At 37.2% G+C, this 25,888-nt stretch overlaps 2 protein-coding genes across 11 annotated transcripts in view; one reads left to right on the top strand and one right to left on the bottom strand.

Annotated features, from left to right (window-relative positions):
- The window catches only part of RALGPS2 (Ral GEF with PH domain and SH3 binding motif 2), a 279,019-nt gene that overhangs the window by 60,377 nt on the left and 192,754 nt on the right, over window positions 1-25,888 (bottom strand). For all 7 annotated transcript variants that reach the window (XM_073356496.1, XM_073356498.1, XM_073356497.1 and 4 more), the window contains 5 exons: window positions 18,509-18,646; window positions 17,938-18,028; window positions 15,912-15,979; window positions 9,380-9,515; window positions 6,455-6,606 (listed from right to left, as the gene is read on the bottom strand). In XM_073356496.1, the coding sequence (XP_073212597.1) occupies window positions 6,455-6,606; window positions 9,380-9,515; window positions 15,912-15,979; window positions 17,938-18,028; window positions 18,509-18,646 (585 nt within the window). The remainder of the gene's footprint in view (window positions 1-6,454; window positions 6,607-9,379; window positions 9,516-15,911; window positions 15,980-17,937; window positions 18,029-18,508; window positions 18,647-25,888) is intronic.
- Window positions 22,837-25,888, top strand: part of ANGPTL1 (angiopoietin like 1) — a 29,276-nt gene continuing 26,224 nt past the window's right edge. Inside the window, exons 1-3 of one of the 4 annotated variants that reach the window (XM_073356503.1) lie at window positions 22,886-22,902; window positions 23,051-23,225; window positions 24,515-24,562. The gene's annotated coding sequence lies outside the window, so the exon portion shown is untranslated. Of the gene's footprint in view, window positions 23,226-24,514; window positions 24,563-25,888 lie in introns of all 4 variants that reach the window. The other 3 variants (XM_073356506.1, XM_073356502.1, XM_073356504.1) reach the window with 3 other exon arrangements.

The raw sequence follows: 25,888 nt of genomic DNA, 5'->3' as shown, positions 1-25,888 counted from the left end.
TTACAACCTATCTCCTTATAGTTAAATAAACTTGTTTTATTCTTTAATCAAAACTAATTCAGTGTTATGAACTGTGCGGGTAACTCCATTTAAGATAGCAAACTGTTGTATACTGATCCCCTTAGAGGGGCAATGGACTTAAAGGAATACTCTAAGGAATACCTGCAAGGCCTTGAGTAATGGCTATGTGCACAGAAAAGGAGTTTGCTCGCACACACAGTATTCTCTGCATATGCCCCGAAAATACTGTTTGATATAGAGCTTTCTTTCCATTAATGCCTTTGAATTCTATTTATTTTTCAAATCACATTAATCCCTATATGTTTTGGCTTTAAAAAAAAAATTCTACAAGAAAAGGAGTGTTAAAAGCAAGTCCAATTTAGAACTCTAATGTTTAATGGTGGCTTTACTAAGCTGGTAACCTTGTTTCTCTCTACTTCTTTCCTTATTTTTACATTGATTTAATTTCATAACAGCAGTAAGCACATCTTTACTGTGACGGCTACATTATTTGAGTGACTGAAGTCCTTTATTCTTAGAGTCATATGCCTGGTGACACCTATTAATGTAAGTCACTCAGAAATGAATATACCCTGTTGTATCTTTATACTTAAATTTTAATGCATTAACCTACTTCTTAAAAACACTTTTTGGTGAGGACTTCGCAGCCAGACAGTGCTTTAAAACAGTGTTTCTCAACGTTTTTGATACCAGGGACTGGCATACTGCCTTCCTAACCTGTCCAGGAGATCTCAGGGACCTGACTGGTCGTTAAGAAACACTGCTTTCAAAGATTTACAAATTCCTCAACATCATGTGTATTTAATTTTTTTTTGCATTCCAGCAGTTTCCCCTTTTTCAGATAATTGAAAATTTTTATCTGATCTTCTGCTTTAGATTTAACTGCAAGTTTCTGAAAATAAAAATAATCCTTGCTATAACATTATTGTTGCAAAGGCTAAATGAATTTTGGGGGATTGTGTAAGTAATTTAAAAAAATTGAGAAACTGTCCTATTAATAGCAAAAAAGTTTGTTTTTTTTAAAATATGATTCACAGTTTAAGAGAGAAGCAGGCCTTGGGTCATCGGTGGCTGGAATAGTTTGGTGCCTACATCTATTCATTTTTAAAAATTTCCTTCCCCTGCTTTTTTTCCTTTTCTTTCTACAATGTATAAAGACTGTCTAAAAGGGGTTTTCCCCTCTTTTTTTCTGTATTATAAATTCAGGTTTTGTTTACCTGTATTTTCTGGAACAATCTATGGATAACTGGACAACCAGTAGGATCATGACACCACAAGTACCAAGGAAGTGAAACTTGACTAACTGAGAAGGGATTTTTAATCACCATACCTATAACTGCTGTGTGTGTTTGTTAACATCTATATACCTCAAACACTTGAACAAACATGAAAAATGTCTTTATGAAAGATTCAGTTTACAACCCCTTCAATTAATACATGAGAAAGCTTCTACTCTAGTTGTCTAGTTCTCCAAAGAGATCTCCAAAACACAAAGGAAGAAACAAGAGTATTCCCACAGTATTCTTGTCAGCAAGTTAAAGAAGTATGGGCTGGATGAATGCACTATAAGGTGGGTAGAAAGTTGGCTAGATTGTCGGGCTCAACGGGTAGTGATCAATGGCTCCATGTCTAGTTGGCAGCCGGTGTCAAGTGGAGTGCCCCAGGGGTCGGTCCTGGGGCCGGTTTTGTTCAATATCTTCATTAATGATCTGGAGGATGGTGTGGATTGCACTCTCAGCAAATTTGCGGATGATACTAAACTGGGAGGAGTGGTAGATATGCTGGAGGGTAGGGATAGGATACAGAGGGACCTAGACAAATTGGAGGATTGGGCCAAAAGAAATCTGATGAGGTTCAATAAGGATAAGTGCAGGGTCCTGCACTTAGGACGGAAGAACCCAATGCACAGCTACAGACTAGGGACCGAATGACTAGGCAGCAGTTCTGCGGAAAAGGACCTAGGGGTGACAGTGGACGAGAAGATGGATATGAGTTAGCAGTGTGCCCTTGTTGCCAAGAAGGCCAATGGCATTTTGGGATGTATAAGTAGGGGCATAGCGAGCAGATCGAGGGACGTGATCGTCCCCCTCTATTCGACATTGATGAGGCCTCATCTGGAGTACTGTGTCCAGTTTTGGGCCCCACACTACAAGAAGGATGTGGATAAATTGGAGAGAGTCCAGCGAAGGGCAACAAAAATGATTAGGGGTCTGGAACACATGACTTATGAGGAGAGGCTGAGGGAACTCGGATTGTTTAGTCTGCAGAAGAGAAGAATGAGGGGGGATTTGATAGCTGCTTTCAACTACCTGAGAGGTGGTTCCAGAGAGGATGGTTCTAGACTATTCTCAGTGGTAGAAGAGGACAGGACAAGGAGTAATGGTCTCAAGTTGCAGTGGGGGAGGTTTAGGTTGGATATTAGGAAAAACTTTTTCACTAGGAGGGTGGTGAAACACTGGAATGCGTTACCTAGGGAGGTGGTAGAATCTCCTTCCTTAGAAGTTTTTAAGGTCAGGCTTGACAAAGCCCTGGCTGGGATGATTTAATTGGGGATTGGTCCTGCTTTGAGCAGGGGGTTGGACTAGATGACCTCCTGAGGTCCCTTCCAACCCTGATATTCTATGATTCTACGACTTTGTATACCTTATATATCTAAAATAAGCCATTTAAATTTTTTTAAACAAACCTATTTTATACATCCTAAAGCAGTAAGGGCACAAAACCCAACCTTCCCTCCACTGGACATCACCTTAAAATGTTGATTTTTAAACTTCTTGAGCAAAACACTCTAACAAAAACACAACCTCCCTCTCCCTCGCTCAAAAAAATAAAATGCCCCAAAACCGAAAAAAAAGCATAAACAGGAAATATTTATCTCAGATCCGCACTCCTTTGCACCCTGCTTAAAAGGAGCTCAGCTACAAAACTGAAACTCACTTTAACTTATTAAACTTTATATAGCTATCCAAGTTTTCTTTAAATACCCTAAATATACCATTTGACTCTATCAACTCAACAGGAAACCCACTTCACCCATTCAATACTTTCTGTAAAATACCACTGTCTTAAATTCTTCTCAATATTTGTTCTTTCCAATGACCTCAAATGGATCCTTCTGGCAAAATTTTATAACTATTTTTACCTAGTTCAAATACTTCATCTGAAAAATCTTTAAACATCCTTGTGTCTATCCAACATACTGTGCTTGATACTAGTCAACATCCCATTAGCTTTCTTTATTGCTAATAACTCCTAGGCTGAGAATTTAAATTTGACTTGTGCAGGCTTTTAAAAGAAATGGGCTTCTATACTTATTTGCTTTGTAATTGAGAAAGAAGGCCTGAAAGGGTTTTTTCTTTTATTTTTTTTAACTGTAGAAATATTAGGAATGGCAAGTTTGGTGTTCGCTGATTTGCTGGATAATGTCAGAGATCTCAGGGTTGTTTACTGTGAGCTTTAATACCTTGACTGAAAGTGTGAGGGTGCTGAATCTTTAATATAGGCTTTCTAAAGCCAAATGTTCATCACATAAGTGGGTATTAATAAAAACAAATATGCAAACAAACACCTAACAGTTTAAAAAAGTATTCAGACTAAAAATGTTCCCCTTTTTTGAATCCTGTGATATCATTTTTCTAGTGCTCCTATCACCATAGACAATCTCTAGCCTAAACGGAACCTGAATTTTTAACCTAAAACACAAGTGGAAAGAGATCCTTTTCTTAGGAAAAACATTTCAGCCTTCTTTATACATCATGAAGAAAAAAAGGACAAACCCAATTTTTCTTTGAAGATCCTCTTTAATTGTTGGGCAGATCCTCAGTTGCTGTAAACTTGAACAACTCTGTTGAAGTTAGGGAGGGAGCCAATTTATCCCCACTGAGTCTGTTATTAAATCAGACCTTTTCCCTACAATATTTTAAATAATTCAGGGCTACTTAAATTTTACTTCTCTTGCGCACTGTATATACTCAAGGGCATCATTTTACGAAGACTTACCTTGTGTCAAATTCATAATTTATGTAACTCCATTGACTAACAACAGCCATAAAATTGGTCCATCATATTTCATATTCTACTTAAGTTTATAAAACAGCTATATCACTATGTTCTAACACCACCTATTCTGGTATCTGTACATTTTAATGCATATATTTGACAGCTTTGTCAAAATCATTAATAAAAGTGCACCAGTCCCAATGCAAGTATCCTATAGGATAACAACCTAAAAATGAAACTTGTGTATTCACAGGCCTCAGTTATTTCCTCAATGTATGCCTTTGCCATAAGCTCAGTTAACTTATATGTAGCTTTATGCAATACCAAGCATGAGACCCAGGTTTAGGAGAAAAAAAAGTCATTTATTTTTATGTTCAGAGGTGACTTTTTATCTTTCTGTTCCTAGGCCCCAAATTTGATTTTCCAATGCAGGCTGATTGTGACTTAGAAGGATTCCAAACACCTGAAGAGTGTACTCCACGGGGCCACATCACACAGCAGTTCTGTGCAGTTCTCTCCTACTGGATATGGTGCCAAAAATAGAAACCAATGTACGTACTGTAACCAATCTACACACACCACTTATTTATAAAAATATAATCTCATTTGGAATCCAAGTATTTCAGGAGTGGGAATTAATAGGAAAATTCATAAAAATGTTGATGCTATGATACGTATTTTTATTTCAACTCAAACCTTAAAGAGAAGCTTTCTTGAATTAGTTCAGTTGAAGTTAAATATCTTTCTTTGACCCTGTATCATTACAGCTTCTGCCACCATAAGGATAAGGACTGGAGTTATACTTGAGAAACTGGAACACACTGGAGCAAAGACTGTTGTCTTTGTTTAAGGCAGGAATATACAGACACTAAAGATTCTAAAATTTTTATCACTTTCCTCCAGGATGAAAGGTCAGAGGAATTAGTCTGAAATTAGAAGTGGATTTGGGCCCAAAAGAATTTCTGCAAGACTGGATGGACTACAAACATATTATAGTATTGTTTGAATTTTAATGGACAAAAACTCCGTTTCTTATTGACTGGTTGAACCATTTGGATTTCATACTCAGGCATAGACTCCCAGGGGTACACACCTAGGACTTCACCTCTAAAAAACCCCTGCAAAACACACCAGTGACCACCCACTATAGTAAATGCATGAGTGGGCAAGTGGACCAAACAGACAAATATAATAGAAGTCACATGGGGGAAAGGAGCAGAAAGACAGAGGAAAGTGAAAATTTTAAACTGCCCTTCTCAAAATGCGCCAGCTCCCTTTCAGCAGCAACAGAAGTGCCGGTGACTTTTAATACAACCTTTATTTTATAAGTTAAATTGAGAATTACATAGCTAAAGCCCCATCCTGAGAGATGCTGAACAACTGCAGAAGTCAACGAAGGTTAGCTGACTATAGATGCTGGGACATAAAATGCTACTTAAAAGGGTAGCCTGGCTCCTGGATGATAGGAGGAGGGAAAAAGAGTCTAAGGATTAGTCTTCACTACAGTGCTACATCAGCGCAGCTGCATTGGTGCTAGTGTGGACAGCGCTTAGGTCGATGTAACTTGCGTGACTCAGGGGGGTGGCTTTTTCACACACCTGCGAGACGTAAGTTGCATTGACTTAAGCGGTAGTGTAGACAAGCCCTAAATGATGCAGGAAAGTTTAGAAACAAAAATTGGTAGAAAAGTTTAGCAAGCACCTGTCCCCTATTATTTTCAATATATTTATTGTTTTTAAACTTTTTCTATCACCACATATCCTACTAGGAGCTATTTCTCCCAGTACAAGGATAAAGCTCAAACTCCCTTAACCACCAAAATTGTTTTCAAAACCTGGAGTTCAAAATAATGAGCAATACTCTATTAAGCTATAAAAGACACACAATTAACAGACTAGTTTCTCATGTAGTTTAATGGGTGAAGCCCGCACCTGAAACTTGCATCAATAATTTACTAAGTGCACACTCAATGTGTGCTTATCTGAAACATCTGAAGATTACCACCTTTTCCAGTAAGACTTTTACTAGATAGAGGTTTTTTTTTTTACCACTTAAATTTGTGTTGTTAATTCAGTATCACATTTTAAATAACGATCAGTGCCAGCGGGCAGAAAGTTTTAATTTGGCATGATTTGAACAAAGGATTTGCTTTGAAAAATATCTGGAAAGAAAGTAGTAAAACAATTATTTGGATGTATCATTGAATAGGTTTAAAAACAATCATCTAATAATGACCTGTCAGCTGTAGTTCAGGTCATGCCATTTATTCTGCCACTTTTCACACACAGTCCCTCCGCCCCCACTGCACATTCCTACCTACCTTTGTTCTAAAACGCTATCACGATTTTATAATAGTCCTGCTGGTACACACCTTCGAGTCAACTGTACTAAAACACATTTTGACTAGCACAGCTAAATTTTAAAAATGTCTCACCTATTGAAATTCCACTAGAAAGGGTGGAGCTCTCTGCTTGCCCTCTGGATGGGGCATGAGGTTCCATGACACTGTCGTCCAATAGGTGCCTTGGTCCTGCGTTGGGGAATGTTGCACTTTTAAACTCTGCTGTATTCATTTTGTGTATGAAACTGGAACAAATGAGGATATAAATATTCTTAATGCATTTCAACAGCCACAGCTTCAAGGTATTAAAGAATAATACGTAGTTTGCTGTGCACCGCTTGATAATTTAATGGGCTCACTGACAGAGCACTAGCAGTATAACTCGCATGGGTTATTAATAGCAAAATTGCACAATGCCCCTGAGGGCAGAGGGATGACTGGTCCTTGAAATAACATTTATCTGAATGAAAATGATGGTGCTTTAATTTAATTACAAGAACTTTGAAAATTAACTGTATTTTATATGCTAGGGACAAAATGAGTTCACGTTAGCCTCATACTTGCACAGATAAATGTCATGTTTTTATTGTAGTTTATAAAGCTTTCACATGAAAGAGATGAATTAGAGAATAATCTCTAGAACGTGCTCCTTGAGATGACAAGGGAACTGAGGAGAAACTGACATAGTTTTTGGGTATACTTTCAAAAGAAGGGTAAGGAGGGTTGCTCAGCCATGGAACAGATTTAATTATACCTTAGAAGGAAGTTGACTATCTGCCTCAGCAAAAGGTAAGTGGCATGTGAGATATAAAGCTGCTCTAGAAGTTTTTCTGCTGCGTTTTTAAGAGTAGTCAATAAGAACAAATAAAAACTCCATGATTTTTATTGGACTTTCAATATCTTTTTTAAAAAAAAATGCTTCATGAAGAAGGAAGAATGAATGTGCTTCTCTAAAAGAATGATGTAAGCAGGCCCAAAGGCCAAAGTGTCAATGATGTAATCGGACCATATCTAGCTCAGAGTGGAGCAGAAGGGGGTAATCACACATTGGAAAGTCAAAACTCAATAGGTATCTTGGTGGAAAATGCCTCTATTTAAAAAAATAATCAAAATGTTTTAATTACAGAGACTGACTAGAGACTATAGCACAGGGTACACCGGGAAACAGAAGTCAAAGCTGAGAAACTTTATGTTGACATGGGACAAATGTTACTGATTAATGGGCTGCAGTGCCAGAGGAGCTCCTTTATGAACAACAGTCAATCACAGCTCATCGGAGCACTGGGGAGAACAAAGCAACACCAGTTGATTCTGACAGCTAGAACTTCTGAGTTCCTGCCAGCTCTTCCCACAGATGCAAGAGCCAGTGTGTAGGAATACACTGAGATTGGTATTCTCACTGTAGCATAAAATTCCTTACCTGTATAACTATTGTTCTCTAAAAGTAACATTCTATACAGCTCCATATTTTAAGTTCATGTGGAATTCAGAACTGCCTAAGGATACAGAAAAGTATATATCCTGTCCCATACAACTCTAAACAGAAGTCTTGAGCTATAATGGGTACATGAACTCAGAGTAGCTACCTTCTCATTATAAGCCTCTGTTAGAACTACTGCCATGAATCTCAGAAACTAACAGGACAAATCTCAACTCTTCAAGAACTATGAATACACAAAAGGAGCGTTAGAAGAAAAAATGAAATTAGTAGTTTATCATTTCTCTGTAGGTAAACATTGTTATTGCTAGAGACTACTGAGCTAGAAGAAGTTCTGAAACCAGCCAATCATTTGGGATAAATTTCCAGTGCAGTGAATGGAGATTTGACACTTGACTCAAATTGCCATTAATGGGAGTCTTGGAGATACAGTCCTGTGTACCAGTATTTGGTAAAGTGTATATATAATAAATTCTATGTGGTTCCTTTAGAGTTCTGTTAGGACAGAACAAATCTGAGAATGGCTTTAACACAACTTTTAATCAACAAAGTGTGTTAATTAATAAAGTGTGTTTGTCTGTCAGATTTTCATACAATGCTTATTACCTTGGTATCTAGGTGCTGGACAAAATCAAGGAGCACAAAAGTCCAAAACAAAAGGAGTTTTTCTCCCTCAATTCTTTTGGGATAGAGGGGACTTCATTGCATGTATAGGAAGTTTTTCTTCCTTAAACAGCAATTGTAGGAGTTAAATTTCATGCAAGCAAGTTTACAGAAAGAAATAATTCAATGTCTCAGACACAATTGGAGATAATTAGTTCATCTTGAAACAATAAAAGCTGGATGCACTTTGTTATGGCCTCAGTTCCTTTCAGGCGTAATTTATGGAAGACATCAGGGAAAGGAGAGAATATTAATTAGAAGGATAACTGATTAAAAAGGAACGAAATACCACTTGCTTAAAAACTATTAAAAATCTAATACTTTAAGTACCATACTAAATGAGCAACCTTATGAGACAGAATTATTTTAGCTTCACATAGAGAAAGGTGCTCTGGTTCTGAGAGATCATATTGTACTTGGCAGATTTGGAATCTCATGGGATCTGCTCTTGCAAATTCAAAAAGTAAACGAAACCCAAATTGCTGCAGGTAACAAGATTCAATCCATGCAAGCTCTTAAATCACATAAGTATCAGGACCTTTTTTATTTTTTACTTAAAAAGCAATTTTATATTAAGTGTGCAATGAGGAAATCAAGGTCAGGTACTCTAACTGAGGAAGATCTGGTTCATTGTGTCCTGAGTCAGGTTCACTCATAGAAGGCGAGCTGTAAGGAACACAACTTTTCAGAGGCAAGCAGTAAGACATCATAATGCAAGTTAAAAAAAAAACTGATTAACGAATAGACAAACGCTGTTTCTTGCATATATTCCTTCCAGAATAGGAGTTGTGTTTTGTGGTCTTTATGTAGGAACATTGCTAATTAAATATTTCACTTTTTAAAGCAAAAGCTTTTGTTGTCAGAAGACAGTCCAATATGTACATGCTCAAACTCTTAAAAGTAAATAAAATGCTGACTTGTATCCCAAGCTGTGACATTTCCTATGCCCATGTGGTATCAGGTTCCTAGGTGATGGGGGAGTTGGTGGTAGCAATGCTCCTTCAGCTGCAACACTTTTCCGTGCACTTTGTGGAGATGCTCCCACTTCAGAGCCTGTGAGCAAAGGAAAAATAGGAAATTCCAACTGAGCATAAGAAATACCAATGTGACTACTTCAAATGCTATTAATCAGCCCTCCAAAAATATACAAGGTTCATATTTTTCCAAAAGTTGTATAAGATTCCTACTGAGAATGTCTATTGTATTTTTTTGAAAATAAATATAAAATACTGCAGGATCTTGCTAAAGTACAAAATTAAAATTCAGTTTAAGAGGAGCTAATAATTATTGTTAAAAAAGCAATAAGAATATAAACATCTGAGTCTTTTTAAAAGTCAAACTGTTATACTATACATTCCCATTAGACAAGTAATGCGTCTTTTGGCATACTCTAGTACAAAGGAAGCATCTAAAAGGAAAAGGTTTATTTTTATCTTAACCTTTTCATCTTTATAACATAGTTTTATCATTAAGTAGTTATTCCTCCTAACATCATTGTGAAATAAAAGGGCTTTTTCTCCATGTCACAGAGAGGGAAGCAACCATACATTTTATTGACAGGTTTCAGAGTAACAGACGTCTTAGTCTGTATTTGCAAAAAGAAAAGGAGTACTTGTGGCAGAGACTAGCCAATTTATTGGAGAGACTAGCCAATTTAGAGACTTAGAGACTAGCCAATTTATTTGAGCATAAGCTTTCGTGAGCTACAGCTCACTTCATCGGATGCATATGCATCTGATGAAGTGAGCTGTAGCTCACGAAAGCTTATGCTCAAATAAATTGGCTAGTCTCTAAGGTGCCACAAGTACTCCTTTTCTTTATACGTTTTATTATTCCATGTCATTTAAAAATATGATGTATTCTTATTAAAATAATAAATATGCTAAAGAACCTGGAGCATTACAAAGGCAAAGCAGAGCCAGGCTGAGTCCGTTGGGAATGGGGAGGCTGGCTGGAAAGGAATCGATGGGTATGTCTACACTGCAGGTAAAAACCTGCACCTGGCTCATGCCAGCTTCCTTGGGCTTACAGGGCTTGAGCTACAGGGCTGTTTGATTGAGGTATAGATGTTCAGGCCCGGGCCTGGGGCCCTCCCACCTTGCAGGGTCCTACAGCCAGGGCTGCAGCCCAAGCCTGAATGTCTGTACAACTCCTTAGCTCAAGCCCCGTGAGCCTCAGTCAACTGGTACAAGCCAGCTGCAGGTTTTTAATTGCAGTGTAAACACACTGTATAGCACATTTACAGATCTTTTGCTCTTTAGATAGTTATTTTAAAACCACAAATAAAACAGGAGAAGCAGATTCAACTTTAGCTTAATAGGCAGCCTTACCGGTTTTGGATGCAATGGTCCCCAATCTGATTTCTTGATAGATAAGATTCCTTACAAAATATTAACTTTGCTATTCCATTGCACAAAGATCAGGAAATTCAGATTCAAGATTCCAGCCACCACCTTAATTCTGTTCCTTTGCTTGTACGCACTAAAATAGTGTCTTTAAGGAAACTGTGGAAGAGCGTGTCAACTGGGATTGAGATGGAAATAGAAGACAGATTTGTTGAAAAATCTCTGGGTAAGGATAAAAGGGGTTAAAAACCAAGGGTGATATCATGGTAGGGGTCTACTACAGACCACCTAAGCAGGAAGAAGAGGTGGATGAGGCTTTTTTTAAGCAACTAAGAAAATCATCCGAAGCTTAGGACTTGGTGGTGATGGGGGACTTCAACTGCCTAGACATCTGTTAGGAATACAACACAGCAGGGCAGAGATTATCCAACAAGTTCTTGGAATGTATTGGAGACAGTTTTTTTTTATTTCAGAAGGTGGAGAAATCTACTGGGGAGCAGCTGTTCTAGATTTGATTTTGACAAATAGGGAGGAGCTGGATAAGAATTTGAAAGTGGAAGGCAGCTTAGGTGAATGTGATCATGAAATGGTAGAGTTCATGATTCTAAGGAATAGTAGGAGAGAAAACAGCACAATAAAGATCATGGATTTCAAGAAGGCAGATTTTAGCAAACTCGGGGAGTTGGTAGGAAGATCCCATGGGAAGCAAGTCTAAGGGGAAAAACAGTTCAAGAGAGCTCCCAGTTTTATACAGCACATGAAAAGATGGAGTTGCTTTACCAAGTGGGGGGTCTACTATAAGGTGGGTGCATAACTGGTTGGAAAAACATTTCCAGAGAGTAGTTATCACTGGTTCACAGTAAAGCTGGAAGGGCATATTGAGTGGGGTCCTGCAGGGATCAGTTCTGGGCCCAGTTCTGTTCAATATCTTCATCGATGACTTAGATAATGGCATAGAGAGTACACTTATAAAGTTTGCAGACAATACCAAGCTGGGAGGGTTGCAAGTGCTTTTGAGGATAGGATTAAAATTCTAGATGATCTGGACAAACTGGAGAAATGGTCAGAAGTAAATAGGATGAAATTCAGTAAGGACAAATGTAAATTACTCCACTTAGGAAGGAACAATCAGTTGCACATATACAAAATGGGAAATGACTGCCTCGGAAGGAGTATTGCAGAAAGGGATCTGGGGTCACAGTTCGGGCCCTGCCAAATTTACGGCTGTGAAAAATGTGTCATGAACCGTGAAATCTGGTCTTTTGTGTACTTTTACCCTATACTATACAGATTTCACAGGGAAGATCAGCGTTTCTCAAACTGGGGGTCCCGACCCAAAAGAGGGTTGTGCGGGGGGGGGGTGGTGGTGTCACAAGGTTATTGTAGGGGGATCACGGTATAGCACAGAAGCATGGGTGGCAGTCTTCAGAGCTTGATGACTGGAGAGCGGTGGCTGCTCCCTACCAGAAACAGCACAGAAGTAAGGGTGGCAATACCATAACATGCCCTCCTTCTGCACTGCTGCCTTCAGAGTTGGGTCAGGACCCCTACAGTGACAACACCATGAAATTTCAGATTTAAAAATCTGAAATCATGACATTTATTATTTTTAAAATCCTATGACTGTGAAATTGACCAAAGTGGACTGTGAATGTGGTAGGGCCCTAGTCATAGTGGATCACAAGCTAAATATGAGCCAACAACATAACACTATTGCCAAACACACACAAAAACCAACACAAAAAACAACTCAATTTAATTCCAGGATGTATGAGCAGGAGTGTTGTAACAGGACATGAGAAGTAATTCTTCTGCATTGATATGGCCTCAACTGGAGTACTGTGTTGTTATGAGCACCACATTTCAGGAAAGATCTGGACAAACTGGAAAAAGTCTTGAGAAGAGCAACAAAAATGATTAAAGGTCTAGAAAACATGACTTACGAGGGAAGACTGGAAAAACTGGGTTTATTTAGTATGGAGAAGAGAAGACTGGGGTGGGGACATGATAATAGTTTTCAAGTATAAAAAAGATTGTTACAAGGAGAAGGGAGAAAAATTGTTTTCCTTAACCTCTGAGGATAGGACAAGAAGCAACAGGCTTAAACTGCAGCAAGGATGGTTTAGGTTGGACATTAGGAAAAACTTCCTTATTCTCAGGGTAGTTAAACATTGGAATAAATTGCCTAGGGAGGTTGTGGACTCTCCATAATTGGAGATTTTTAAGAGCAGGTTAGAAAAACTTCTGTCAGGGATGGTCTAGATAATATTTAGTCCTGCCATGAGTGCAGGGGACCAGACTAGATGACCTCTCAAGGTCTCTTGTAACCGTAGACACACATATGCTAGTAATTATCTTGGAGAACTCATGGAGGATACGTGAGGTCCCAGAGGACTGAGAAGGGCAAACCTAGTATCTATCTTTAAAATGGGAAACAAAGAGGATCGAGGGGACTATACACTAGACAGCTTAACTTTGATACCTGGAAAGATACTGGAACAAACTAATCAGTTTGTAGGCACCTATAGGATAACAGGATTGTATGCAACAGCCAGCACGGATTTGTCAAGAACAAATCATGCCAAGCCAACCTGATTTCCTTCTTTGACAGGGTATTGGCCTACTGGATAGTGGAAAAAATGTAGACATGATATATCTTGATTTTAGTAAGGCTTTTGAGAAAGTCCCACATGACATTCTTGTACGCAAATTAGGAAAATGTGGTGTAGATGAAATTACTACAAGGTAGATCCAAAACTGGTTGAAAGGCTGTATTGAGAGAGTGGTTATCAATGGTTTGCTGCCAAATTGGGAGGATGTATCTAGTGGGGTCTGGCAGGGGTCAATCCTGGGTCTGGTATCATTTCATATTTTCATTAATTGTTTAGATAATGGAGTGGAGAGTATCCTTCTAAAATTTTTGGACGACACCAGCTGGGAGGGGTTGCAAGAGCATCAAAATGACCATGACAAATTACTGAATATCATCAACATGATGATATTCAATAAAGTGCAATCTACTACACTCAGGAAGAAAAAAACAAATGCACAACTACAAAATGGGCAATAATTGGTTAGGCAGTAGTACTGCTGAAAAGGATTTGGGGATTATAGTGGATCATAACGAGTCAACAATGTGATACAGCTGGAAAAAAGGCTTACATTGTTCAGGCGTGTATTAACAGGAGTGTTGTAAATAAGACATGGGAGGTAATTGTCCTTCTCTACTTGGCACTGGAGAGGCCTCAGCTGTGTCCAGTTCTGAGTGCCACATTTTAGGAAAGATATGGACTAACTGAAGAGTCCAGAGGAGAGCTACAAAAATGATAAAACGTTTAGAAACCCTGGCCTCTGAGGAAAGGTTTTTAAAAAAAAGGGCATATTTAGTCTTGAGAAAAGACGAGTGAGTGGAAACTTGATAAGACTTCAAATATGTTAAGGGCTGTTATAAAGACGGTGGTGATAAATTGTTTTCTATGTCCACTAAACACAGGACAAGATGTAATGGGTTTAATCTGGAGATTTAGATTAGCTACCAAGGGAGATGTAGATTAGATATCATGAAAATCTTTCTAACTACAGACCAGTCAATCACACACCTCATTTGGAACTGGAATAATCAGGCAGCAGAAATTACCAAAAAAAACAAATGCAGTACAGTACTGTGTTAAATGTAAATGACTAAAAAAAACTAGGGAAAGTAGCATTTTTCTTCTGCATAGTAAAGTTTCAAAGCTGTATTAAGTCAATGTTCAGTGTAAACTTTTGAAAGAACAACCATAACGTTTAGTTCAGTTACGAACATTTCAGAGTTAAGAACAAGCTCCATTCCCAAAGTGTTCGTAACTCTGAGGTTCTACTGTATAAGGATAGCTAAGTACTGGAATACGCTACCAAGTGAGGTTGTGGAATCCCTGTCATTGAAGATCTTTAAGAACAGGTTAAATAAACACCTGTCAGAGTCAGTATAGGTATACTTGGTCCTGCTTCAGTGCAGGAGGCTGGATTAGATGCTTTCTCAAGGTCCCTTCTAGCCCTACATTTCTATGATTTTAAGATTCTATGTACCATAGCATTTTCTCTTACTAAATACCCTGAAGCTAAATTTTAATAACCATTTTCCTGTAAAAAATTGTAATGTTGAAAAGGTTTAAAAATAAGCTAACTGTGCATTATTTCAGAGAGTAAATTGGCTCACAGGCCCTGACCTGTGGTTACACCAGTTCCTTACATAGCCTGAATCTTTCGCTAGTTAACCAGATGTCTTCTTTAATAGCATTTCTTTTATTATATATTAGGAGCAGTTCCTTAACATATTAAAAATGTTTATTTTAAAAAAATAATTGTATTTTCAGTCTGAGTAGATTTTCAGACCCACCCAAGTGAATTAAGAGCACAAGTCCCATTGAAAATAATTTGAACCTGTGCTCCTAAGGGTATGTCTACACTACTCACTGGATTGGTGGGCAGAGATCGATCCAGCGGGTGTCGATTTATCATGTCTAATCTAGACGCGATAAATCAACCCCCAAGCACCCTCCCGTCGACCCCTGTACTCCACCGCTGTGAGAGGTGCAGGCGGAGTCGACGGGGGAGCGGCAGCAGTCGACTCACCGGAGTGAAGACACTGTGGTGAGTAGGTCTAAGTATGTCACCTTCAGCTACGTTATTCAGGTAGCTGAAGTTGCATAACTTAGATCGATCCCTCCCAGGACTAAGTCACACAGACTCTTGAGAATCCCACCATAAAACATTTTTAAATGTACATCTTATATGCTGCAAATCAAACAAGACACACCCCTTTGACAGAAAGAAAGAAAAGGCATTTAAGAGGAAAACAGCAAATATGAAGCTATTTAGTGTGACATGACAGACAAATATTTAAATTTAAAGTTAATTTTCATATTTAAACCAAGGAACTGACTCAGTTTCCTATGACAACAAGAGTCTACTTACAGAAAAAATTTAGAATTTTTATGACAAATACATTTTGTAAATCTTTTATTACACTTCACTTTTAGGAAAATATTTTTTGCACTAGTAACTCAAAGGCAGTAGAGAATGGATTTCAAATTTTGATGTCTTCTGGTAAGTAAGCACTTACCTACTAAATCTTCTCTGGAAGCAGCAGAACGAGGGGTGCTGGTTCCTGGCTCTATCTTTAATGAAAGCCTGCATTAAAAAAGGAATAGAAGTTAAAGTGTTAATTTATCAGAAACCTGAAGTCTTTTAATGTAAAGCTTTCAAAGCTAAAATATTTTCTGGCTTATGCTGCAAGAAATTTTGCTACCACAAGTGTAAGAAAGGCTATGCACATACGAGGAATTTCAGATATGCATAGCAATCAAAAGGAGGCAACAACCAACCCACTTTTTTTCTTTTACTTATCCCAATTTCATATTTATTGTACTTGATGTTCTGCTTTCTACAGCAGTGATGGAAATAAAAAGGCATGTGCAGGAGTCCCAGTAGGCAAAACCATTTGTTATTCCCTGTTTTAATTTGTTCTGAAACCCCTATAAGTTTTAACCAATAAGAATAGAAGAATGGCCAGACTGGGTCAGATCAATGATCTGTCTAGCCCAGTACCCTGGCCTTCTGCCAGTGGCCAGTGCTAGATGCTTCAGAGGGAGTGAACAGAAGACAACAAATTAATTTAATAATTTATACCATATTGTTAACATTTTACTAGTTCAATATAGCTTCATGAAAAAGGAAACTGTTTAAGTACTTTTTCTTCTGAGATTTATTTTTAAGTAACTATCTGACCCTTTGTTACCCTTTTTTTTTTATTAAAGTTTCTGACCCTTCACCTGTCAGAGAAAAGGGGTAGTTTTCCGTCGAAAAGAAAGAAAATGCTACAAGATTTAAGTATCAGTTGGTTTTCTCAAAGTAGTATGGCCTTCTCCTTTCACCTTGAAGAGACTACGGTTATCATCTCCACAATTTTCTCAGTATACAAAGGTATATGCACTGCTAAAATCATATTCCTCATTCAGTCAAACCACATGACTCCACTGACTTTGCCTAGTCCATAAAATGAACATAGGAATTGCTACTTTGGATCAATTCACTGTATCTTCTAGTCCAATATCTAATCTCTGACTGTTGTCAGAGCCAGATGGCTCACAAGAAGGTGCAAGAATCTCTAATGAACACTTATAGAATAGCTTCCTTATGTGGAATTTTCTTTCTAGCTACCACCAATGGTTGGCTTATGCCCTGAAGCATGAGGATTTATATCCCTTATAATCTTTAACCTCTCTCATAAACCTATGGATGTTCTATAGTTACTTAGATACATGTAGTTCTTTTTAGAATTCTGCTAAGGTCTTGGAATCAATTATATCTTGTGGTAAATGAGTTACACAGGTTAATTAAGTGTTGTATAAAATGTAATTTCCTTTTATCAAATGTAAATGTATTTCTTTCCATTCTATTGGATACCCCTTAGTTCTTACATGAAAAAGTGTAAATAGGAGTGCCTAGTTTACCTTCTCTATACCATTCATTACTTTGTATATCTATTACCTTATATCTCCTCTCCAAACAGTTTCATCTTTCCACTCTCTCCTCATATGCAAGTCTCTCCTTGCCTCTTATTTTCATTGTCTACTTCTGTATCCCCTCTATTATGCTTAAAGGATTTTCCAAATGAAAATCCATATTTCACTCTGCAATTTTAATTCTATTGTTACAACACCTAAAATTTTTACAGCAGAGTAAAGATACTATACTGTATTTTTTCCAACTTTAATGTTTAATTTTCTTAAATATCTATGCCTCAAACAATAACAGAAAATAAAATGTTTAAAGGAAAAATTTAAGTCACGAGTACTATTGGTTATTTTCTAACTCTAGTTTCTTCTCAGTCTCCTTACAGTAAAGGAAGAGAGACTTATGAAAATAACAGGTTTCAGAGTAGCAGCCGTGTTAGTCTGTATTCGCAAAAAGAAAAGGAGTACTTGTGGCACCTTAGAGACTTTTTATGGAAATAAGAGTGGCAGCCTTGAAGTTGGATTTATTTACCTAAATGAAAGCAGGCTCTCTTGCCTGCTCATTATTGTATTCAAGGTTTCTGTTACATAAAACTCACTTTTTTAAAAGGAAATGTAGAATTTCATACTTACTTGTAATTGTCATCTTCCACAAACTTTTGTAGCTCTTCTATGTATTGAACTGAGTTCAAGTATTTTTGTACATGAGGCAACAGAGGAATATCTAGAGAAGAGGCACTATATCAGTTATCACTATGTCATTCATTGTTAGACACAGGGTTTTTCTTGAAAACATCTGTATACAAACAGATATTTCTCTTGCTGTCTTTAGTTGGGGCCATAAAATACAATGATCCCTCACCACTGTTTAGCAGTTTTTTGTTCCCCTCATCCATAACCATGCCTGGGCTAACCTCCCCTGCACCCAAGGAAGGGCAGATTTGAACATCTTCACAGCATGTATTTTGAAAACACAGAAGAGATAAGTAGAGGATGCGTAAGTCTCATTCTATCTCTGCCTGCTGACAGGAGAGGATAACCCAACAATTCCAGAACTTGGTTTTAATAGGATTTATGGTTTTAGATGGGAATGGTACATTAATTGGTTAAGACTTATTAAATAACAGCACAGTAGAAGATGAACATTTTTATTTAATCAGTTGCCCTCAGTAATATTGCAAAAGAAATAAATGAGCTAGATTACCATATTCACAGGACTGCTGAAAATCTGAAATTATTCTAAGTATGTTGTTCATTAAATTTGATCTCTGCTCGCTTTCCAGAATGCTCCCTGTAGATGGGTATGCGGAGTCAATATATGTCAAGTCCGAGAGATAAATACCTGAATGAATAAGATTAGAGTGAGTATTTCCTTTATTTATATGTTTTAAATTTAAAAGAAAAAGCAATTATTGAATTTGAATGTACTTCTGCTCACACTTACTAAGGATCCACTGTGGCATTTAATCTTTGTCTTGCTCCAGGGGCAAAGGAGAAAAAGCCCTATGCCTGCAAGAGCTCTTTGCTGGTTTGTGCCTCAAGAAGGCACAAATAATATTGCTTGGAACTGCTGTGCCACCCCTTGGACGATTCAGTAAGTTCTCCCCTTCATCTCTTGTCCAGTGGTTTTGCCTTACTCCTTTCTCAGCCCTATTTGCAGTGAACAGCTCCAGCAACAGTACTAGCCCACTTAAATCTTTGTGCTTTTTGAGTATAAGGACTTGCATTCTCTTCACAGGGGCCAGGCACAATGGAAGGTTGGAAGCTTTCCTTGTGTATTATACAGGGACCAGGCACAATCTGACCTTTAGTCTTTGACAGAGGAAGCATATAACATTTCAGAATCTGCAAAGTAAGTATCAAACTATGTGCAACTATGCCAGGTCTCATTTCTAAGCTTCTGTCATCCCAATAATTAATCATCATTCACTTGACAAGCCTGTAGTGGTATTCAACACAGAATGTTCAAAAACATGAACTTTGTTAAACATTTTCAATGTGATAAAATTTAATAAGGTGTAAGTTTTTAACAGGGGAGGTTAACTAACCATTGGAACATTTTACCAAAGGTTGTGGAGATTCTTCATCATCAGCATTTATGAAACCAAGATTGGAAGATTGTTTTTCTAAAAGATATAATCTAGTTCAAACAGGAATTATTTGGAGGAAGTTCTATGCCTGTTATATATAGTTATCAGACTAGATGATTACCTTCTGCCCTTAGAATCTATGAATATTTAATTCCTCCAACTCAGCTGTGTTGAAACAGACCAACAGAAAAATCTCCCTTTCTCTGCCAGCAAAAAGAAAAGAAAAACTTCTCAAACTGCAGGAACTGGGAAAGTGTTTGCTAGGCAAAGAGTATACTCAAATTGAAATCTGATTAGGACACTTGGATTAACACCCTCTCCCCATAGGTGATGGAACTAGGGCTGATTGGGGTGGGGGGGGAAGAGGGGGTTTGCCACATCCCCGGGCTTGAAGTGGTTTCCATCATATACAGGGTCCACATTTTGCTTCAATGGCTCTCAGCACCCCCACTATACAAACTGTTTCAGCACCCCTGCCACTTCCCCACACTTTGTAAAAGCTCTATAGGATCTTTAATGATGATGAGTGTTTAGTGCCTTAATTCCAAGTCTCATCTTTAAAGCTTCCATCTTCTTCCTTCACCACTGGCAACTTCATTATTCTCTGTCCCAAATGCTCACAACTCTGGAGTTAAAGCAAGCAGGATTTAACAGCAGCATAAATGTGTGGGAAGAAGGAGGGGAAAAAAAAGCAGTAAAAGACGACATCAAAGTCCATGTATTCCTCTCCATTTCCATTAGCCTTGTCCCAGCCCTGACCATTTATTGACACAACAAATGCAACACTACTCCTTCTCACCAACATGACTCTTGCATCACATTTCCTTTAATTCCCTTGCATGTTGGAAGAGGGGCCCTCACTATCTACAAATAAGGTGGGTGAAGAATGGACTGTAAGGAGTGGAAAAAAGGCTATTGAATTTCATCTTCATCACAAGACTGGCTGAGTTATCAGTGCAAAGCCTCATGTTTTGTGTGGGGATGGGTGAATTTCATTCTAAATATATACATGCCCCAATATAGCCACACCATTTTAAAATTCATTTTACTAATAGCTTACTGGTTACACAAGATTTCAAAAGTGCTGAAAAGATGGAACCCTGAGTTTTTCTCTATCAGGGATAGATATAATATCAAACATCTGTCTAGGGTAAGGGCATGATGGTTATGCATGGGGTTTTATCCCCTTGACATTTGCCATTATTTTTTATTCATGATTTAACAGCAGGCTGCTATTTATCATAACTATCCCTAATGCCTTTTTCCACTAAAAACCAGTAAGCAAAACTGTGCACAACTATGGGAAAAAGGAAAGTCTTTATTTCTGGTAAATTTGAGGACATTTCTCTCAAATTTCCTCATTTTGGATTCTGCAGTAGCAAATGCTTTTGTTTCAGCTGCTCTTCTACCACACTGGTTGCATAGATCTCTTCTCTTGACTTGAACTTTATGTCTTCTATTTACCACTTCTACATCTACTGTTGTTTCAGCATCTGGTAAGAGTTTCTCATGGTCTGCACATTTCACTGTAGGGATGCTCTCACATACTTTCACCCCTCCCCCCACCCAGGAGATATCTGTATCATAAGAAAATTTGACTGCTTTGCCTATATTCTGCTCACTAATCCATCTTTACTGTGACTATGCTAACACTGTAAACTTCTGAGCAGCTCGATGCTGCTACCACTTAAAAACAACCTGTTACAGAAATGATTTTGTTTCGTCCCCCAAGATACAGTCTGAAGTGCAGGACAGGCAATATCCCAATATAACAGACCCTGCAGGGTGAGAAAAACTTCATAGATTACCCTTGGAATGGGGAAAATCTCAGTTTCCTACTGAGACAAAGCACTCGCTTCTAGCCCTGGAAGGTCTCAATACATCCAACCTTAAATTCAATACTTTGTACAAAAAAATTGCTATTTTAGGTAATACTTATGGGACTTCTAAAATTAGTTATATGTTTCTTTTCTCTGAGACCTGTATAATTAGGGTCAGAGGAACCCAAAAATGTTTGGCTTTACAGGTGGAAGAACATTAAAAAAACACACTTAGTTGGAGCAGTGATTGTGTTTGTACAGCTCCTAACACAGCGGAGCTCTCAGTCCTGAGTGGGGCTTCTGGGCATTGCTCCAATATTAATATACAAACAGAATCTGCATGCACACAGAAGCAAGTTAAAAGCCAATTGGCTGAAAGGTGACAAAAAAGTTCATAGAAAGTTATTAAATAGAATCTGACATTGAGTTTAATTTTATTTTCATCTAATTTTTAATTCAGGATTTTGTATTCTGCTAATATTAGAATATTCATTTATTAAAAGGATAAATTAATAACTGTCAGAAATTATTATTTAATATTTATATTGTGATGATACCTAAAGGCTTTAACCATGTTGGGTCTCATTGTGCTAGGCAGTGTCCAGGGATAGTTAATGAAAGTCCCTGCCCTGAACAGTGTACTATCTAAAATAGAAAGAAGGGTGAATAATGTTTACTGGTTCAAAGAACAGAGATCCATAAGGAACAAAAGTGTAGTATTGGTTATGAGTTTATGGATTAGTGAACAGATTATTTCTGGAAGGAGATATCTAAATTATTTCTTGTTTAAAGTTAAGTGACAGCCTTTTTATCTTTAGCACAATTAAGAATACCTTTCTAGAGAACTCCTCTGCAAAATACAAGATCCTTGGACCTATTTATCAAATCTAAAACAATTTTAAAAGAAAAAACAAACCATAGAATTTAATTAATTTGTCATTTCTGAAGAAACTGACAACTGCACTAAACAAAACCCCAAACTGAATAGACTCCTGTACACAAACTGTCAAGTGACAGAATTAAAAGCTGACAACGGTATCCTTCATTTCTTAAAAGTATGTAATCCATGTGGCTTCTACTTCTTTTAATACTAATCAGATGGTTTCAAATATTCTAATACCTACTCAACACCAAACATAGCTTTAACATTTTCCACATGTTTCAGAGTCTTTGTGAGTGTAACAACAGCTAAAACTGTTTCTTATTAAGTGAACTTCAAGAATTGAATGTGACATTCTGCTCAACATTCTTCTAGACTATAAATGGTTCATTTTTCCTGTTGTACCCAGTCAGTCTGCCTCTTTTATTCCTGGGAACACAAGTTGAGTTCATCAGTCTGAAAGAATCTTTCTTCGAAATGAAGCCCAGTACTGTAACAACTTGAAAGGCATCTTTAGGCTGTGAAATAAAATATTAGTTTTGTAATTGCCTGCTGAACTCTTGCACAGACTGTTTCCATATAGTGCCCTCCCTCTAACCAGCAAACAATCTTTCCTTGTCCATAGCTCTTCAGCCTCCCCCTGCCCTTTCATAAAGGCTATGATAGGAAATCCTAAGGAGTTTTGTTTGCTCTTCAGTGAGTTCACAGTGACATCAGAAGTGGGCTGAACAGCTAAGTCTAGTGCGTGTTTAAGAAAAGGAAAACTGTCCAAGCGTACTGTATATGGAATCTGGGTCAGCTGTAGCTGGTTAGTGCATTTCTGCATGTGACAGTAAGACACAGCAGCTTCAAACACACTACTAGCCCTTTTTCTGGAATAGAATACACTGGAACTTCAGTTATGTTTCTTAGACAGATTTAGTTAGCTTGATTTTTTTTTTCTATTAAATCTGCAGGAAGACGATCAATTCCTTAATACAGTTTGGATCTAACAGGACAAGAAAAAACGTTTTCACTAGAACTACAAATTAACAAACAAAAACACTGGTAACACAAAGAAGAAAAAACAAGTTGACTTCTGGATTTTTAATCTACTGTAGAAGCCAAAAGAAGCAGCAAAATTTGTTTTTGGTAAGTTTTCTATTTAACCTTAATTGCAAATCCACAGGTAAATTATTTGCAAGCAAGTCTACATGTGGATGGGTGTGTGTGTGTGTGTGTGTGTGTGTGTGTGTAATTCTGCATGAGACTGATAAATTTATGTATACAATACTATCCTAAAGAGTTATCTGACAACTCTCAAACATTAAACTAATTTCTGTAGCATCTGATAATAATCATTAAAAAACTCTATGACGCTGGAACAGTTTAACATAGAGGAAAATCATAACAGCATGAACCAGTTCATTTGTTTTGAGTTGTTCTGAAATACTTTCTGGTCAAATTTTTATTCTACTGCATCTGCAAATTTTATTTTAGGTTAGCTTAATGACTTAGTGCACATATATGGTTATAGAAAATCAGCAGATATACTAAATAATTTTCTTTATGCTATGTAGTTAGTGTATCTTGAACATAATGGGTAACACCCTGGCCCCATCGAAGTTAATGGCAAAGTTCCCATTGACTTCAATAAAGCCAGGATTTCACGCAACTTCACAGAGTGTACTGGTAGCTAGCACTACTAGAGCTAGAAAATGGATATCCAAGTAAAACCATTTTAAAAGAAAACAGACCAGCATAATCAACAACTCAAACAGTTATTAGTACACATCAATCCAACTAATATGTTCTATTAGGGGAATTTCTATCTAAGACTACTATTTGCATTTTCTCTATTAACAAACAATTATTCCAGCTGTACAAACAAACATGAATATTAGCCATATATGGGTTCAAAACAACATTAAACCTGTTACTTGCCCGACAATCAAGCTGTTTAATTCCAAATTCTTGAAGCCAAATACTCATATTTTCCTTTCCTTTAAAAGCTTTAACTATGTATAATAAAGGATAGCTGTATGTACATTTGGCTAGTGGTCTGTTCCCAATGCATCCACAAAACTACAGGACTAAAATTTAAGAGAATGAAAGTTAATTACTGAATGACTGGTTAAATTGCAAAGCCCCTGAAGTGTTTCATAAATAATATTGTGAATCCTAGTTTACAACTGCATTTATGCTAAATGGAGAAGCACTTAAGGTTTTTATATTTGAAAAATCAAAATGGTTAAACTTGAAATCTAGTTATTAGGACTGAAGAAAAAAGCAGAATTAAAAAATATCAACAGTTTAAACAAAGTGTACACTTTTCATCTCTCCCTATGCATTTTTCAAGATGGATAAATAGATAAACATATTAAACCATCTAGAACAATGGAAAAGATATAAAGTAACTATTTGTATTTACCAATCCTCAGGAATCACCTGCAGATTAAGAGACCCCAGAGAAAAAGCTAAAGGGAAATGTAAGTGTGGCAAAAAAAGTTTTTGGATAAAAATAACTATGGCATAAAACAAAAGTCTTAGACGTTCTTGAAACCTGTTCAAATTCTTTAAAAGGTAAATGACTACTTTTTCTAACACTCCTCTGGCTCCCGTTATAATACGCTAGGGGGTGTAACCAAGAAAGCAGAATGTCATTGGAATATTTACACTGTGTGTTTTTGAAAGTAGTCTTTACTACTGACACACTTAGTTACTTAAGGTCTTTACTGCACACATTTTAAAACAGTTCCTAAAATCTCTCAACTTCTGAGTCAATAATTCTAGAGTAATATAAAGCTCTATATAAAGCAATATAAATATGTTTTTGGACCCTAAGCTCTAGTATTTTGCTCTGAAGTGTTTATTTTAAATAATCAGTAGAATATCAGTATTTATAGTCAGAATATTTTCGACCTTTTGGAACTTGTCACTTCTGCCAAAAGTTACATAACTGTTACCAAGTTTACTCAGACAGCAAAAACTGGTTTTAATTTGCTGTTCCTCAGACGTGCTGTTATTAATCTGGTCTGTGAGAGGTATATACTGATTAATGAACTAAAAGTTCTTAGAGCTTACCTACTGCCAAGTGCAAAATGTTTTCAATATCAGTTCTGCAGGGAATTTCTAAACATGCGCAATGCTCACCAGTCTAGTATTTCTGCTTGTTAAAAAGTTACATGGAGGTAAAGTAGTTGCAAGCAAAACTTCTGTAGTTGCAAGCAAAACTCCAGGAACACAGTGACTTTTGAATATGAATAGCTTACAAAACAAAACAAAAAAACCCTGAGGATTTCATTGATGTTTTTGCTAAATTGTCATAATATATGGCATTATAATCTTTAAAATCCTCCTCTGCAGAGAGATTTTCTTTCAATTGTCAAGTTTCCCTGCTGAAAAAAAATTCTTTATTTTAAAAAACACCTGAAGATTTTAGCCTATTTTGAAAATAGCCTTCTGTTTGTCCTAAGGAGTATTTTGAGTAGAAATGCTAAACATAATTCTGTTGTGCCACTATAGTGATCTGACACACAAAATACAAGATTGTATTATTACTGCATTCTAGTGAACACAAATTTAAGTAATCCAGTTATATAGTCCAAAGCAGAGGCACTTGCTGAACAGCAGCTTGCCTACATGGGGAAATTTACCAGTAGAACTATACAAATATAATTATACCAGTATAACCGCCCGTGTAGACACAGTTATTCCAGGATAAGAGAGTTTTTTCTGGTTTAGTTTGTGTCATTTCGAAAGCAACATAAAATAAGCCCTCTTATTCTGGAATAAGTATGTCCACATGGAGAATT

The sequence above is a fragment of the Lepidochelys kempii genome, chromosome 8, assembly GCF_965140265.1.
Source record: "Lepidochelys kempii isolate rLepKem1 chromosome 8, rLepKem1.hap2, whole genome shotgun sequence".
NCBI classification, from domain to species: domain Eukaryota; kingdom Metazoa; phylum Chordata; order Testudines; family Cheloniidae; genus Lepidochelys; species Lepidochelys kempii.
Note: the sequence above shows the minus strand (reverse complement) of the source record. Positions and strands in the feature narration are given on the sequence as shown.